At 37.5% G+C, this 18,374-nt stretch overlaps 1 protein-coding gene across 3 annotated transcripts in view; it reads left to right on the top strand.

The window, feature by feature from the left end:
* The window catches only part of MED13 (mediator complex subunit 13), a 59,165-nt gene that overhangs the window by 24,555 nt on the left and 16,236 nt on the right, over window positions 1–18,374 (top strand). For all 3 annotated transcript variants that reach the window (XM_083806281.1, XM_083806283.1, XM_083806282.1), the window contains 12 exons: window positions 3,224–3,369; window positions 4,444–4,641; window positions 5,532–5,726; window positions 6,729–6,891; window positions 7,180–7,290; window positions 9,159–9,836; window positions 13,817–14,033; window positions 15,007–15,091; window positions 15,543–15,664; window positions 16,794–16,884; window positions 17,026–17,240; window positions 17,678–17,874. In XM_083806281.1, the coding sequence (XP_083662407.1) occupies window positions 3,224–3,369; window positions 4,444–4,641; window positions 5,532–5,726; window positions 6,729–6,891; window positions 7,180–7,290; window positions 9,159–9,836; window positions 13,817–14,033; window positions 15,007–15,091; window positions 15,543–15,664; window positions 16,794–16,884; window positions 17,026–17,240; window positions 17,678–17,874 (2,418 nt within the window). The remainder of the gene's footprint in view (window positions 1–3,223; window positions 3,370–4,443; window positions 4,642–5,531; window positions 5,727–6,728; window positions 6,892–7,179; window positions 7,291–9,158; window positions 9,837–13,816; window positions 14,034–15,006; window positions 15,092–15,542; window positions 15,665–16,793; window positions 16,885–17,025; window positions 17,241–17,677; window positions 17,875–18,374) is intronic.

Here is an 18,374-nt window from a genome sequence, read left to right as displayed (position 1 = left end):
GCAGTATTTGGCTGTGTGTACCGACTATAAAACAATCGTATTCTATTGTGCATAAAATGACTTCATTGCACCTACCAAAACAAAAATCGAAGGTGATGTGCCTGATTTTTCTGCCAAATTTATAAGCAGAATTAGTGAACGATCTGCATTGAGACTTTAGAATCAAATGTAGCGTAGTGGATCTGCTTTTCTCTGCTACAAATAGTGTGCTTGCAGCTTTCATGCTAAAGCTGTTTGAATGATGTCAGTGCCAACAATGGCCACTGTCTTACTTCATTATTTTGTTGGAAACTTCCCTCCTGCTCAATGGGGGGAGGGGAGATGTCTTTTTTGTATTATTTTCTTTTTTTTTGATTTGGCTTTTGCATGATGACCTTGAATTTTCCTTGCTACTACTTAGGAGTAGCTTTGCAGTGCAGTGAATTGACATGCTTCTGTTATCATGCTGATGCTTCTCTTTGTCTTGGTTTATCTGAATTCTCTCAGATTATACTACAGATGTCTGCCCTTTATCTGTGTAATAATGTAGCGTTAACTAGAGACATAGCTTAATCTCATTTAAAGTGTTTTTAAAGAATATGTGCTTTTAACTCTTCCTCATACTAAGCTTCTGAATTGCTATCTGTCACCTGCAGCCAACAGCACCGTCCACTATTTCACCTTAAACCACGCAATATTTTGAAAATAAAGTTCAATTTGACAAGATGAGTCTTTAACTATTTGCACAAGGATTAAAGTTTAATCAGATTTCTATATAGGAACTTCGTGGTGTTTGCTAACTGTGTGACTTTGCTCGAACTTGAAATCATCAACAAGATGCTTAGCTCCATCGTCCCTGGATTTTGGAAACAACTGCTCAGGCATCCCAACAACAGTATACTTCATCTGCAGGGAATACGCCGTCCTGAGCTAGTTTACTGAAGCAATTATGCTAAGTAGTGGTCAGTGAGTATGACAGTTCACTTGTATCTCTGCATCCTGGCTCTTCATGTTCTTTAAAAATAAAATAAAACTGAAGAGCAGATCAGTGTACTACCACGGGCTTGAAGCAGCTTGAAAATTGTTGCGGTTCAGTCAAGGACCGTAACCCCCCAGAGTAGTTTCTGAGTTCACTTCATGGTCGGCTTTAAGATACTGTAACAAAAAGTGTGGTGCTGCACTTCTCTTCTGCCTTCAGCTCTGTGGGTTTTCTCATCCTTGAAGTCTTCTAGGTCCCTGATTTTAATTTAGTTGGTAGTCTAAGCCACGTATTTTACACTGTAGCTTTCTTCTCATTGCGGTGACTGCCCTGGTGGCTGCTCTTTGAGTCTTGGGGGTGAGATTCAGGAAGCCACCTTATCTCCGTTTCCATAGATTGAATGGATTGTGCCAGCTCCAGAAACATTTTTTTCCTCATACATTTTACTGTCTTACGATACACCTGGTCGAAGAAACGTCTTGGAAATGACACTGAAGATGTATCTAGTAATATACCTGTGGAGGTTGTATTTCAATAGGTGTTGCTCAGATGCTTGGACTTTTTCAGTTCTTCAGTGGCCTGGAAACTTTCTTTTTTTCCAGAAATGCAAAATTTGTGTTTTGTTCTCATTAAAAAGTCTATAGACTAAAATTTCACAAAGAGTACGCACGCAGTGCTGGTGTTGATGGGGTCTAATTTTCTTCTTGGGGCAGAGGGTGGTATTGCGTTCATACGGTCTTTTTAGGCTATGCTAGTTCATGGAGTGTCTCTTCCATTTGACCTTGCAAAAATGCACTAGCATCTGCTATTTTGACTCACTTCATTTAGTCTGTTTCCCTTGACTTGTTTCATTTCTTTTCCTGAGACTGAGCAGGTGCTTGATGCTGCCCTTCTTATAGAAAAGAATTTATTTTCTGTATAGTATTTTATGAAGTATTTCTAAGGTTCTCCTTGACTTTCATTCTTCTGTTACTGAAATGTTGGACCTAATCTAATGTCCAATGTAAACAGCATCTTCTTGCTTTTGCACATCTGTTCCTTTCCTATGGGAATCTATTGGTCTGGCTGACACTTGAGATAACTTGTAGCTATATAACTTAAAATCGTTGCGCATGTACAACTTTTAATTATTGAAAAAGTGATTTTTCAGATGGAATTGGGTACTGAGATATACTATTTCTGCAGCCGGCTGGCAGGGTTCTGCTTTTATTTCCTTCCCAATCTCTTCCTGCCCTTTAATTAAAAATGGTGAAATATATTTCACACAAGCCATCAAAATGATTTGGATGTGACAGAAAATATTTTCTTAGTTGTACTTGCAGGTATTTATTTTTGTAACAAAACACAGGCAGTATAGCTGCAAAAATTGGGAAGTCTCTGAAGGAGGTAGAAGATTTCATGGAGCTGCTAACTAGTTATTGGCTATGTCAAGCACTATGTAAACCAGGTTTATTTAATTCAGTGTTGTATGAAAGATATATATTTTTTTCCTGTACAGGGCTGTATTTTTTTAAAAACAATTGGTCCAGGCTGAGAAGCTGTCAGTGAAGCATCTGATAGTAAACATTGATATGTGTTTTGATGACTTGATTAACAATGAGTTTTCCTTAAATTGTTCATATCTTCCTGTCATAGCTGTGGAAGTTCAGTTTTAGTTACTTGATGGGCTTTAGGAACATGGCGATGAGATTCAATAAAACAAACAAAAGAAAACACCCACCACCAACAAAACCCTGACAACAAAAAATCCCAATTTCCCAAAGCTGCTGCCTGCCTTTCTGCTTTTAAATAAGCTACTTGTTGGCAAATATTTGATATAAATCTTAAAATATAAATTCTGCTTAGTGAATCTCTGACAGAAGAACCTAGATATGACCTCCTTAAAATTAATGAATGTTCAGAAATATATTTATAGCTTTTTAATAAATATACTATAAAATATTAAGTCAGTTTACTTTTAATTGATTTGCAAAAAGAAGTGTTTAAATTTTCTCTAGGCATCAAAATACAAAGTCTCAATCTAAAGAGAAAACTTAGCATCTCTTGTTTTCTTCCTGATTGATTTTAGTTTTTTTTGTCTTTAAACTGTAATACGTTGTATGTTCCCCAAGGAAACATGTATTTAGCATTTAGTTATTTAGATGGAATGGATTTTTGAGTATTTATTAATGAAAATTTTGGAATGAAGTCCCTTCAAATTAGTGACAAAACTATTACTTACCGTTGTAGGATCTATTCTTAGGATTTGTTTTTTTCTCTCCCCAGTGAGCACTTGTCCTGCTCGTTCACCTTTTTCTTACATGGGGATAGCAATGTTTGTACCAGTGTGGAGATCAGTCAGCATCAACCTGTGTACCTGCTTAGTGAAGAACACCTCACCCTTGCCCAGCAGTCTAACAGCCCTTTTCAAGGTAGGTTTTGCTGGTCATTAGTGTGTATTAAAATAAATCAATCCTTGGAGTTGTTCAGTATGAAGATTTCTGGAAGTGGGGGCAGAGGCATTCTGTTTTGCATTGACTACGTGTTCTACCCAAACATCTGCTGTCTTGACATAGCCAGTCAGAAGCCAGTTGGATTTCGGATCTTCTGCAGGTGGATGATTTCTATATTCGTCTTTTTGGCGTGTTGCCCAATAATGTGACTTTACGATACAGTAAACTTTATTTCTGAATACTGCATTATGGGTGACTCAAGTATTTTGCGTTTTCAACATGCTTTATAACCGCCACATAGCTTCCACAACCTCTCTTTTAGAAATCCATTTCTGACTTGACATACTTAACCTATTCACTCCCCTTTCCCATTTTTATTTGGCTATTCCTTGCCTGTAAATTGCTTTGGTTCCACCAGCAGATGCAGGCTATGCTCTCGAAGACAAAGGAGTGATGGGGCCCGAGTCTGGTTAGTGGGCTGTTTGATCATTCCCTGTCTAAGACACACTTGTGTTGGCTAGAGAAATCACTTCTCCTGCATGACTATGCATTGCCGTTGTTTATTACTGCTCAGTGTCCAAACTTGCTTTCTTTGAATGCAATTTAACAGCAGCTGTGTTTTTCTAATATGGACAAGACTAAACACGAAACAGATTACTTCCTTTTATATATGTAGCATTGTTGTTGTAACTGTACCAAGCAGAATGAAAGGATGGGGGAAACACTGTAACTGTCAGAATTTGAAATGGTCTTCTTTTATTCCACCTGTATATTGTAGAGTCATTGCTAGCCCAGTCAAAAACTTGCTTGTTGCTTGTTTAAACAGATTAATTGGGAATGGTTATTGTGATACCTCAATTCTTACAGTATACATACATTTAACAATGCATACCTATTGCCTCCAACTTGTGCAGTATAGTAAAATGTGATCAGGGTGTACTTACCAATGGTAAGTTATTTGGTGTGGCTGAAATAACACTAATACTGTTTCAGTGGGAAGTGCAAATTTTGGTTAGATATAATCTATAACTTACGTGTATTTATTTTTTTTAGTTATTCTAAGTCCCTTTGGATTAAATGGCACGCTCACAGGGCAGTCATTCAAGCTTTCTGATTCATCGACAAAAAAGCTTATTGGTGAATGGAAACAATTCTATCCTGTCACATCTAACTTGAAGGAGGGGTCTGAGGAAAAGCAAGAAGACATGGATTGGGAAGATGATTCTTTAGCTGCTGTCGAAGTCCTTGTTGGTATGTGTTCTCTTTACCTTGTAATTACTGAAATTTTTTGGTTAGGTCTTCAAAATTCTGCATGTGGAAGTGACCCCATTTTATTCTTTTGCAGCCATTTGCAACAGCTGTTGGTCTCTTCCTTTTCTATTTAATGATTGGGCCTATCTAAAACAAGTGGCTACTTAAATTGTGTTTTACAGACCTATTAGATAAGGTATTTTTCTTTGTGCCCTGAGAAGCAAGGCTGTTTGTTTTATATTTAAAACAAAAACACTAGACTGTCACTGTTGGCATCAGAGATGCATCAAAAGCATGTTGTACCGTTTCAGATTCTGTGCAAATTCAAACAGAACAGATGTGCCTTTCAGGGATTTCTTCAAAACCACAAACCTGAAGAACTTAATGTACTCAGGCACTGCATTTATCTCCTCTTGTTTCTAAAATCTAAGCTCCTTGGACACAGTAGTTTTTGTTTGTTGAGCGCTACTGACCTTTGATTTGCCAACTAATGTCGTCATTTCTCTGTAGTAAGTGAGGGAAGCTTGTATTGCAGTGATGGCTGTAGACCCTGATGATGACAGCGATAGGAATATTGTCACTTTTACATGGTACTAAAAGTTATGTCTGTAGTTTTCTTTACAAACCAAAACAATAGACTCGAGTAGTAGTATGTGTAGGCTGGGGCTGTCTCTTGCCTGTAAAAAAGCCTTTTTCATACATTCAACCAAATCCTCTGTATAAAACAAATCTTAAGGTAATGATGACAACAGGCTTGTCCACAGTTAGTGATTTAGTAGGTAGAAAGTGCAGGTAAATTTATGAGCAACTGGTAAGGTGATCCTTTTGTTGACTATTTTAAACGTAAGCTGTTGGTGAACAACTGTAAAATAGATTTGTTCTTTTTTCAGCTGGTGTGCGAATGGTGTATCCAGCGTGCTTCGTTCTGGTTCCTCAGACAGACATCCCTGCTCCTAGTACTGTTGGGGCGTCTCACTGTTCAACTACTTGCTTGGGTGTCCACCAAGTGCCTGCTTCCACAAGAGATCCTGCAATGTCTTCAGTAACTCTGACTCCACCGACATCCCCGGAGGAAGTTCAAACAGGTATAGTAAAGTTAGCTTCTACATGTGGGAAATCATTTTAACTGCTGCTTCTTAAAATCTAGCAGTGTTTAGAAAGGTTTCAGATGTTCACTGTACAACTGACTTGTTACCAAAATCACTTTTTTTAAATTCAGAAGTCTGTTGTTGTGAAACACAATTTTTATTCTTCATTTTTGGGCAAAATTAACCTAAATGTTTTTTAAATGGGTAAAGTAAGGACTGCTTTTGTATCTGATGCTGCAGTCCAGTACTTTACGTTTCTGTGGTCAAGGTCTTTGTGTTGTCCCCCTGCCAACGTGTGTATGTATTTTGGAGTAGCTTTATAAACATCATTGTGTATCTTGGTTGTTGATAAGCAAGGTGGTGTTTTCAGCCTTTTTGCAGTCCCAGGAAGCTTCTTTGTACTTGACTTTCCTATAGGCTGTGTGCCTTCTGAACCATGTGAGTAATTATTATAGAATACTGCTTTAAGTCAAAGCAGGTAAGGCTCACTAGTAATTTCCTATGACTTTATAAATAGCTCTTTTTGTGCAGAAAAGGGGTATGCAAGTGGTTGTTTTCATTTTTTCATGTTTTTCTTCAGATGAATGTAGCAGAAGACCTGGGGGGCTGGGAGGGAAATAAGACACACAGGACAGGGATGACAAAACCACAACAAAAAATGTAAAACCAAAACTAACTAGCAAACAAACAAAACCGTTAAATTCGCTAACAGGTAGCTTTGCTCAAGTTTTCCTGATGTATGAGCAATGTTGTTTTCTCTTTCAGGCCTGTAGTTCCTGGGCAAATAAAGAATAGCCAGCCCAGTTATAACAAACATTCGTGTTTTTTTTTTCTTCCCCTCTATTTGAGGGAACTGTGCTATAATAATCTGCTACTATATGTAAATCTTCTGTTTTTATTGCCTGACATTGAGTTAAGCAAGTACTTTTTTCCTGGGGTGTTCAACCAGTGTTGGTTACCTCATTGCCTAAAACTATTTCCTCTTGTGCTGCTTTTCAGTTGATGCTCAATCTGCCCAGAAATGGGTGAAGTTTTCTTCAGTTTCTGATGGATTTATCTCTGACAGTACTAGCCATCATGGTGGCAAAATACCTAGAAAATTAGCTAATCAGGTGGTGGACAGAGTTTGGCAAGAATGCAATATGAACAGAGCACAGAACAAGTATGTACTCACTTTAGGAAACTAAAAGAAATACCATATTTTGTGTGTGTCGTAGAATGTAATTCTGTTAAAGATGATATGACTGCTAGTAGAAGGTGTTTTAGTTACAACATGTTTTAAAGAAGTTAATTTGGATCCTAAGTAGTAGGTTGTTTATTTTTCAGTTTAACATGTTAGCAAAAATTTATTTGATTTTTTTGCTGAATCCTATGTCACAAAACTGCTCTTGAGACTTGACAGAAGATAAATGTGTTGATCCCAAATAACTCTCCCAATACTGAATCATAGGCGGAAATATTCTGCTACATCAAATGGCTTGTGTGATGAAGAGACAGCTGACAAGGTAGCATCCTGGGATTTTGTTGAAGCCACGCAGAGGACAAATTGCAATTGTTCAAGGTATGGTAATTGTCAGACCAGTAGTCCAGCAGTGTACATTGAGATTCAAGTGCTCAGGAGAGGGCTCATGATGACTTCTTTGTGACTAATTAAGCAACAGCTGCTGATAAGAAAGTGGTTAAAAACAAACATACTTGTATCTCATCCTACATGCCATTTTAGGCCTTGAAACTCTGCCCAATAAGATAATGTGGAGTTTTTATTCGTGTGAATTGTCTGAGTGGACCTACTGGCAGTTCAGTGACAATTTCTGAGTCTTGGTCTGGAATTCCGTGGGCCTGTTTAAGGGTGGAAACTACCTCTTGGGCAGCTTTCTTGGGCTATGATGGAAAGGGAAGCCTATTTATTAAGAACTTATTCTAGAGGGCTGTGGTTTTAGTCTTAAAAGAAAAAAGCTGTTAGTGAACAACAAGATCGTTGTTGCATGGGTGAAAGAGAAAAATATTAATTTACTTCTGGGAAATATGGCATTCCATGGGCAGATGTAGCTGTTTGTCCTTATAAACAAGCTTGTTTAAAATTGTTTAACATAAATGGAAACATTAAGTAATGTTTCATTTTTGTACTTACTATAGAACATTTAGGTGACTGAAGCGTTGCAAAGGTGCAAACACTTCTGATTTAAATTGTTACACAGATTACCTTGCAATTTGAATATTAGAATATTCAAAAAATTAATGTCTGGAGAGTATAGCATGTCAAAAGAAATACATTTTTCTCCTTCACTGAAATGTTTAAGTTCTCTAGAAATACTAATGGCATGAGAAGAGCTGGTAGAAGGTGGGGGATTGAATTTCTCCTAAAGGAGACTTTAGGTTTGATAGTGCTAGCTAAGAGAAAACTGTCAATTAACTGTATGAGGTATGTATTAGAAATATGCAGTTCCCTGAAGAGAAATTGCAAAGACTTTAAACAAACAAACAAAGCCCTTATTGTTCTCTATGCTTTGAATTCTAAGCAGTGAGAAGTGTGTGTGTATGTTTATGAGAGTATAAAGTAAAAATAGATTTTGCTACCTCTTACCTTTTATTCTTCCATAATCCTGGTTTTAATGCAAGCTGTGTACTTCGTGACTTTCCTAATGGAACGGCAGAGAATACCTGGGTGCTAAGGATGTACGTGTAGTTCAGTAGCTTAATCCGAACAGTTTCATTTCAGGCTTTGATATTTCATGCCTCTAGTTCTGTTAGATCTAGAAAGCTGGCATCTTCAGCTCAAAGCTAAAATGTTTAAGTTCAAGTGCATTTATTGAGTGGGGGAGTGGACACGCACCCCACCAAAACCTAACTGTATTAATGCAGTTGAGACATGGAGTCTTTGCCTGCAAATTTAGCAAGAAATAGCCACAAAAGGTGTTTTATAACTATAGAATATTTTATAGCTTTTGTAGGACTGACAGCTTGACTTCTAAATTCTTGATGTTAATTTTCCACTCTTTAACACAGACTTGCACAATGCTGTTGGTTGGTATTGATCCTTGAATCCAAGAAGTCATTTGCTAATTCTTATGTTGTTCTACTGATTCAGCAGTGTTGGTAGAAGTTAAAAGCCATATGAGCAAGCTGTTGCTATCTATTTTTGATAACTGAAGACAATATTTTATAAATGCCTTTGAGGATTATGTGCATTCTGGGCTCATAGGACAGCGCTTTCCATTTTTTTAAACAGTATTCTGAAATGTTACAATGTTATTCCTGTTTTTAAATTAAGTTATGGTCAGAAAGAGGCAGCTCCACTTCAGAATGGTATCAGACTTCTATAATCACCTGTTTAATGACTTAGAAGCTGATTCTTACCTAAAGAAAATGCTGTGATAGACATATTTGAAAGATTAATGTGAAGTATTTTCCCCTATGTTAATTCTGCAGGCACAAAAATCTCAAACCAAGAAATTCAGGTCAGCAGGGGCAGGCACCACCTGTGGGCCAGCAACAGCAAGCAGCTCCAAAGCACAAGACAAATGAGAAGCAAGACAAAGGGGATAAGCCACAAAAACGCCCTTTGACTCCTTTTCATCATCGTGTATCTATCAGTGATGATGTTGCCATGGAGGCAGATTCAGCAAGTCAGAGGCTTGTGATGACTGCACCAGACAGTCAAGTGAGATTTTCAAATATCCGAACTAATGATGTAGCAAAGACTCCTCAGATGCATAATGCTGAAATGGCAAATTCACCTCAACCACCGCCACTTAGTCCTCACCCGTGTGATGTAGTTGATGAAGGGGTAACTAAAGCTCCTTCTTCTCCTCAACATTTCTACCAGATGCCAACGCCAGATCCCTTGGTTCCCACAAAAACAATGGAAGACAGACTTGATGGCTTGTCTCAGCCTTTTCCAGCTCCATTTCCTGAAGTTATAGAGCCTACAATGTATGTTGGTACTGCAGTGAATTTGGAGGAAGATGAAGCAGATACTACTTGGAAGTATTATAAAGTTCCAAAGAAAAAGGATGTGGAATTCTTACCACCTCAGCTTCCAAGTGATAAATTGAGAGATGATGCAGTAATACCTACTGAACAGGAAAGCATAACATCAGTTACAGAGTAAGTAATACTCAGTGTTACAGTAATAAGGTGAGAAAGTGAGGAAACTGAAAGGCCAAAGGCCTTTCTCCTTGGAAAGGCAGTTTCTCCTTAGAAACAGTCTTTTCACTAAAGCTTAATGTTGCTCTCATCGGCTCGAGCAGTGTTGCTGAGTGTGAGCCTAACTTTATCTGTGCTGTGCATACATAAGAAGACAATACTTGTAATATGCAAGCGTGAAGCACAGTCAAATATGTATTAAGACTTTCCAGCTTTTCCTCATTAACACTCTGCATTAGCAGATGGTAATGAATATTATTTTTCTACTCTAAAATTACTCCGTAGCCAAATTGTGCCTATTTGGGGCTTATGGTCCCAAACAACGATGACAACAAAAACCAAATATATTTCTCATATTAATACTTTTTATTTTTTTTTAAGACTTACCCCGTTAAAGTGGTGCTTTATTTACCCTTTTAAAGATGAAGTTCCTTCTACCTCAGTTCTGCTCTTGTCTTTATTCAGAAGAGCTCTTAAATTTTGAAAGCTGTTTATTTAAATGACTGATGAGAACAGTGAAGGAACTAATCTCTTTTCCTAGAAGACATCAAAGTTAATGTGGGCCGCAGCTATTTTCTATTATCGGCGATTTCTCTTGGGAATATGTAGCATATAAACTGGCATTCTTGCACATGGTGCATTCTCTCTGTGATCTGGGTTTGCTGTTCAACAGCCTTAAGTACTTGAGGTTATCGTTTGAAGAAAACAAGTGACTAGTGTGCCTACTCTAACTGGTCTTGGACCTCAGATCGGATGGGAAACCCTCATTCATTAAATGAAGCTTCTCTAAATTGAGAGAGTCAGACTAGTTCCTCGTTAAAACCAAAGCCTTTAAGCTACTGGAAATGTATTTGAGATTTTGGAATTCTTTGTACTTAAGCTGATATGATTGTCATGAAATGAAGTATGTGTAAATTAACTTAATTTTATTGTTGTTATTGAATAAATAGAATTTATTTCTGAGAGCTAGTGTTACCTAGCACCAGGTTTTAAAATACTCTACTCTGCTACTGTTTCAATCAGGACAAAAATTGATCACTATTGTCTAAGTTTTGATAAACTGTGAAGCTTAGAGGCAAAAGAGGAAAATAGCACTAGTGGTTTTGGTGTTAAAACTTGCATTGATTGAGTCAAAGCAGGGGTAGCTCCTTGAGTTCTGTTTTACTGCAGAATGAATCAATATGGCTTTTCTCTCCCAGTAAAGGCAAAAAAGCCAACCGCCACTGACAAAAATTAAAAACAAACCTACACAAAAACAAAAAAACAACAACGATGAAAAACAAACAAACCCAAACCACTTGGCCCTCTGGGTTGTCTCCTTCGCAGTTGTACTGCTTAAGAAAATTCTTCCTGGCATCCATCTTTTACCTTCCTTGTGAGGACATCTAGCTTGAAGCAGGAAAGCTGCCGGAGAAGGATGGTAATGGGAAGCAACAGGTGCTGCTGACAGGGCTGTTAATAGCAGGGTAAACTTAACACGATTGGCACTTTGATGCAGAGGTGACAAACTTTGTTTTACGGATGTGATCCGTGGACAAAAAAATGCATTGTGAATGCACCAAGAGTTGCATCTGTCAACCCAGTTGCTGTCAATTATTTTTGATTCAGATTTTTTTATATTCAGGTGAAAGGGGACTCTCGGTGTGACCAGTGTCACATTATAGAGTTGTGTCCCGTCCCTCCCCGTGGACGTAGTGTGCTTAATTTGTGGTAGAAGAGTTGACGCAGCTACTCACAGGACTGGAACTTTGTGTGGATTTTGTTCCGCTGTTGGCCGTGGAAAGCTGCTGGTAGCAGTTGCGTTGAATTTGCTGCGTAGGAAAGCTGTGAGCAGAAATGAATATACGGTAGCTGTTGGTCTGTTCTTGTACACATGTTCTTAGCCTTATCTGTCATGTTAATGCTGTTGAAGAGTTTGCATTAGCTAATGAATCTCAGCTTTTTCAAGATGTGCATTTATACGATTGTAGCATTTTTTTTTCCCCCTTCAATTGGTTTCAGCCAGCCAAAGATAAGCTCTGCTTCAGGTTTCTCTTATTTCTATTCAAGAGATGATTGTTCCTTGTATGGGCTACAGTTTGATTTAACAATTTACTGAGTGTGTGTGTGGATGTATGTTAGACATTCTTCCACCAGAGCATCTTGCTATTAATTTCTCTTCTTTGCTGGTCAAAAAATAATAGAAACTGCTGCTCGCTTTTGCTATGTGTTTTTCCTGGTGTTTAATTCCTTGTTCCTAGAAAGTTGTTTTCCATCTCTTCCCTCCACCCACAATATTAATTTTTATGGGATTTAGAAAAGAGGAAGCCTTCAACTCTATCAAGTGCTGCTCCATGTATAGATGCCACTAGTTCTTGACATAAAGCCACGCTCCTTGCAGTGTTGTCTGGGCTGGAGATGGTGGCATTAATAGCTAATAAAAGATGTTATTGAGGGTGTTCCCATGACCAGTGTAGATGGATTTTACACTTGTTGGCTGTGAGATGTTTCTTTGGAAAGCTTATTTCTAGGAAGGCTTGACAAAGTGAACCTGCCTCTGTCCTTTTGCATACAACTTGTGTTGGTAGGGATGTACGAGGCAGCAAGGAGATCTCTTAAGGAATCACTGTGCACTGATGCAGAATTCCAAGGCTGAAGTCTTTGAATTGTTCTGTATCACGTTGTTCTTGCTTTCTGGTCTCTCAGAGGAGAAATGTAAGCCTTATTTTAAACTCTAGGTAGTGTCTGGATCTAGGCTGTCAAAACCAAGCCCTGCTAATCATGAGGCACATCAGTTTGTTATGGGACAGTATTCTTGGAGAGTGGCATGAGAAGGGAGAGAATAAATGTGTTGGAACCTGTGTGTAGACTTCAAGTATCTCTCCAATCTTCGTCCTTACAAAATGCCTTTTTTTAATGTGTCAGCTCCTCTGTGAATGCTTCTCTCTGGTTGTTCTGCTCCTGCTTGGGAGGAGGAGGGTCTTGAGTAAGAAGAAATTGTACAGCCTCAGCAGTCTGACACTGCTGGAAGGGTTGTCTTGTTCCAAGCAATACCTTCCTCACATGGTACCTCACGGATGCTGTGATACACAAAATCATTTGGCAGAAGATAGAGGGGCATGTGTATAGCTAATGTTCACAACTTAACTTCCTGTTTACCAATATTTCTTTTTTGTTGGTGCAATATTCCATGTGTGAAACCAGTAAATGTTACAAAAACATAATTTATGTACTCTCAACTCCATTTTTGACTCCAAATGGGATGAAAAGAAAAATGCTGACAATGGCAAATGTATGTTTATTCCCATTAGTAAATTAGATGTCGGTGTGTTGTGACCTTCATCTGGTATTTATAGAAGTGATTTAAATGACTGCTAAATGTGGTGGCATTTGTGTAGTTATGGGCTTTTTGCATAGCCAGACTTAGTGTGCAACAGCGTATTGGTCTGTGTTGTGTTAGACACAGCCAGGTATTAGAAGGGTTGGCATGCTGCCTTTCTATGTTGAATTAAATGCTCAGGAATTAAATTCTTAAAATATAGAAAATTCAGATTTAATCACTTCTTTCTGATCATTTGTTCGAACGTGGATGGGGAACGGCAGTAAGTAATTTTTTAACCTGGTGAGTTTCTTTTAGTGGCTATAGACTGCTTAATACATTTGTACTTTATAATAAGTGACAGCTACGGCCTGGGATGAATTACTAATCTTTATCTGGGTTGACAATGCTTGAGGAGAGATAGTCAGAATGAGTCACAGAGCTGTATCTGACGTGTGTAAGGAGGCTGTATTATGTGACTAATGATTTCATTTCTTTCTCAAAAAGTTTTCTGAAGCTGGGGTGGAAGGGAAGAAAAGGGAAAGGAAAAGTGAAATTGCTTTTGTGAAGGGTTGTGGGATAGCAGAACTATTTCCATGTAAGTAATAAATAATAATTTGTGATTTTTTTTTCTTCTGTGCAGATTAATGGTGCAATGTAGGAAGCCTTTAAAGGTTTCAGATGAACTGGTGCAACAGTATCAGAGTAAAAACCAATACCTAGCAGCAGTAGTGTCAGACGCTGACCAGGAACCTGAAATTGATCCTTATGCCTTTGTTGATGGCGATGTGGAATTCTTATTTCCCGATAGTAAAAAAGATAGGCAGAACATCGAGAGAGAAGCTGGGAAGAAACACAAGGTGAGTAAAGAAGTGAGGATACAAATCAGTGATGAGATTGAAACAAATTGCTTTAGTCACTAAGTATAACATAAATCCTTCTCTGTATGTAGAAGTACATATAAAAAATTATTCAAGCAGAAATAATAAATGAAGTATGCAGCATTCATGCAGTAACTACACACCTAGGTTATTTTTATTTTTTGGCGCACTGGTGGTGCTGTTACACTAGTGCTTATGGCTTGTTCTGAGAGAACGCTGCTGGATCAGAACAAAAATCTGTCTGGCTCAGGAGCCTCTCTTTAGAAAGGAATGATAGCAGATACTTGTGGAATACTGTAAAAACAAGGCAAATGCTTTGTTCATGTGCGGAAAGGTTGAGGGAAGAGGAGGTGAACTCTGACTAGTTGTTGCCTGGACAGTGAATTGCACTTTTTCCTTGTACTTTAACCAGTACCAACTACGTGAGGCTGTGTTTAAAACAGAAGTACCAAGCTCCTCACTCCCTGTCCGCTTCCTCTCTCACCCACCCTCCAAAAAGGAAGAAAATATAACTCAATTGAGAGCTTGTATATGAAATAAATTGGCTTATTAGGACTATTTCTGTACGTATGCACTCCTGTACTGAGAGTTTCTTTAATAATTACTAGTATAGTTAATGTATAGCATTCGATAATAAATGTTTTTTTCAATAAAGTGTTAGAGCAAGAATCCACAGTTTGATCTCTAAATTTAAAGTGTTTATCCCTAACACACAAACCTAAGATGTATGTTGTCTGTGCTCTTCCTCTGAGTGTTGGTGGCATGTTGTCTGTATTCCAAGCTTCCTTCTCCATGACCAGATACCACTAACCAGACTCCCAGGCTACACCCTGCTGAGCTAGAAGGCTAATAAGAACCTGATCCTTCCAATGCATACAAGAATTTCCACAGGAAAATAGTGCCCTTCCCCCAGATTGACTTAAGTGAACTTTTCTACCTTTTTTGTTAATAGGCTGAGGATGGTGCATCCAGTGTTACAGTTTTATCTCATGAAGGAGAGGATGCTATGTCTCTGTTTAGTCCTTCTGTCAAGCAAGGTAAAAATACTTTTTTTTAAATTGTGGTGTACTAATGACCATTTGAACCGTCAATGGACTCTAACAGGTTACTATGTTTTTACTTTGTGTATTACCCTGTGTCTTCAGAATTCAGGATCGTCTTGGAAACACGTTTTATTTGCTGAACCTTGCAAATAAAAGGTGGCTATAAAATCCAAATGTAATAAAATCGAAGATTTTACATAAAATGTAAAATTACATAAATTATTATTAATTATTAATTAATGTTATTTTTATAATATTAATATATAAAATATAATATATTAATATTATTATTATTAAAATTATATAAAATGTAATGAAATCTTACGTGTAAGACACTTGAAAGGAACTGAGAACATGTATATTTTCAGCTGTGGAAATAGTCCTTTAAATGTCGCTTTTTAAAATACACATCACCAGTGTTTCTGTAATCTGTTTTTCTTTATAGATGCCCAACGTATTGCTGCTCATGCTCGCACTGCATCAACTAGCTTGTTCCATGAAACAGACTTGGTGGTCTCCTATACTGACCTTGACAATCTCTTCAATTCTGATGAGGATGAACTAACGGTAAGTGATGTTCAAAACAAATGGCAGCTGCTAGACAAAAAACTGCAAGTAACGTGTATGTGTTCTTGTGTTTTGTGGGTTGTTTTGGTGGTTTTAGGGGAGCTTGCAATGCTTGGAAGCAAGTATCATGACTCCTCTAGAGCAGACATGCTGTTCTGCTTGGCTCATGAAATCATTTTTGATACAAAAAAGCTTTTGATCTTGCATATCGTCGCAATTCAGACAGTATATGCTTGAATATATAACTCTAGCTAAAATTAATAAATAAGCTAGTCAATGAAGGTAATACTGAAAACAAACAAAAACATGAAAGAAAAGAGGCATTTAAACACGTGGACGGACCGTCTGCCAACTAAGCTGTTCCGTTGCAGTAGTTATTATCTTGGAACGGTTTCTTTTGCAGTCTCTAGTGGCTCTGAATTCATTATTTTTCCTGTTTCTGTCTCAGTACTGTTGGTAATCAGTTGTCTTTTCTGAATTGGACTTTGTTCCATGCATAAACCTAAATCTCCTTACTCAGACAAAATACCCATCAACTTTAATGGGAGCGGTAGCTGTGTAAAGGCGTGAAGGATCTTAATGGCCATCAAAGGTCGTCATTATATAGAGCATAAAGCAAGCTTATTTGCTCTTAAACATGGAGACTCTTATGTTCTAAAGACTACGGCACTGTCTAAACATTGTAAAATATCTCTTAATTTAAACAGTTTTTCTTCCCTTTACCTCTTGTTCCAGGAATTGCATTTATCTCTTTCTATTCACGTTCATGTGGTAACATCAGTAATGTTAGCGTGGCTTTGGGAGTGTGTATTTTTTATGAGATTGTGGGCAGCCCTGTTTAGCTTTTTTTAATGTCGGCTAACAGGCTGAGAGCTACTTTATAACTGGTCTTTCATTTCAATAGTGTCATGATTTGATGGGAGAGAATTCTGAGTTACAAATATTAAGGGAAGACAAGGGTAACCCCAATCACTAGCATCAAACTTATGATTTATTATAGTTTTTCTAAATATTATATGAAGTCTCAGCTTTTTATGTCCACTGTACATGAAATTTCCTGTTATCAGGGAAAATGAATGTGTGTTCATGTCTGAAATGATTTCAATACAGTACTTCTTTTCTTTCTTAGCCTGGATCTAAAAGAACAGTGAATGGTGCTGATGACAAATCCAACTGCAAAGAGGCAAAAGCAGGAAATTTAGACCCGCTGTCATGCATAAGTAAGCTTTATTTTCTTCTTTAAATAGAATACTAGCTTTAAACATTCAAACATGCTTCCTTTACCCTACTGAAATCTTAGGACAAAGAAAACAATTCAAAATGTTGTCATACTCTAAAGCCTACTTCTAATCTGAAATTAGGCACTGCAGATCTCCATAAAATGTATCCAACTCCACCTTCATTGGAACAGCATATTATGGGATTTTCACCAATGAACATGAATAATAAGGAGTATGGCAGCATGGACACTACACTTGGAGGAACAGTACTTGAAGGGAATAGCTCTAGTGTGGGAGCTCAGTTCAGAATTGAAGTAGATGAGGGTTTCTGCAGCCCCAAACCTGCTGAAATAAAGGTAGGTAGTGCTGATAGTCCTGATATGTTTCTATTGATTATTCTTCCGTCTATTATTTAATCCTGAATAGGATCGGTGGGAGATTAAGTACAATTTGTAACTTGTCCCCTGTATTATACTGAGGGAGGCAACATATGTCTAGTAAGTAATATGTGATATTTTACAACATAAACTTAAAGAAAGAGTAATATATAATTAGCCACTGGTAAATTAATGATAAAGTTTTGATAATTCATGGTGTATTTTGTATTGGCATATCACTTGACGGGTGCGAATGATGTATGTGTAAATCTTAACTTCCACTTTTACAGCTTTATCTGGATTAAATATTAAAGAGCTACTGTTTGAACTTTTATTCAGTTCCATTTTTTAAGAAGCCTTTTCATTGCTGATCTTATTAATTTGCATGCTGATGCTTTACCATGTATAACTTCTAGGATTATTCTTATGTTTATAAACCTGAGAACTGCCAAGCCTTAGTGGGATGTTCCATGTTTGCACCACTGAAGACACTTCCCAGCCAGTGTCTCCCTCCCATCAAGCTGCCAGAAGAATGCATTTATCGCCAGAGTTGGACTGTGGGAAAGTTGGATTTACTTCCTCCAGGACCTGCCATGCCATTCATCAAAGATGGGTATGACTTATGCCACAAATGTTTGAGCTTTTTTACAGTTTTCAGTTATTTATACAATAAAGTACTCCTTAGTTTTATTTTTTATATACTCCTTAGTTTTATTTTTTTTATAAACTCGTAATGAGAAAAATTTATAAAGACATTGTTTAGACAACTGACAGGAGTCTTTCAAACAATCTTTGATTAAACCTTACTACAAGAGAGTATCTCCTGAAATAGCTTCTTAACTGTGCATACACTTTATTTGTTGTCTCATTTAAAGGTTTCTTGGGGAAGCTTAATGGTGCAAGTCCAGTTTTAATAAGTAATGAAGATGGTAACGATCAAGATAAATGTAAACCTGGGACTTTTTTTTTTTGCAGTGGTGGTATAGGTACTGTAAGGGCTTAGTAGGTGGTGCTTCTGTTTCTTAAATTATTTTCTTAAATAGTAATAATCTCATCTGTACTGGGATTAGAAAAAAAATTTTCCTTTATTGGAAGCTATGCCTAGAATGATAT

The sequence above is a fragment of the Anser anser genome (assembly GCF_964211835.1).
Source record: "Anser anser genome assembly, chromosome: 20".
In the NCBI taxonomy this organism is placed as follows: Eukaryota; Metazoa; Chordata; class Aves; order Anseriformes; family Anatidae; genus Anser; species Anser anser.
Note: the sequence above shows the minus strand (reverse complement) of the source record. Positions and strands in the feature narration are given on the sequence as shown.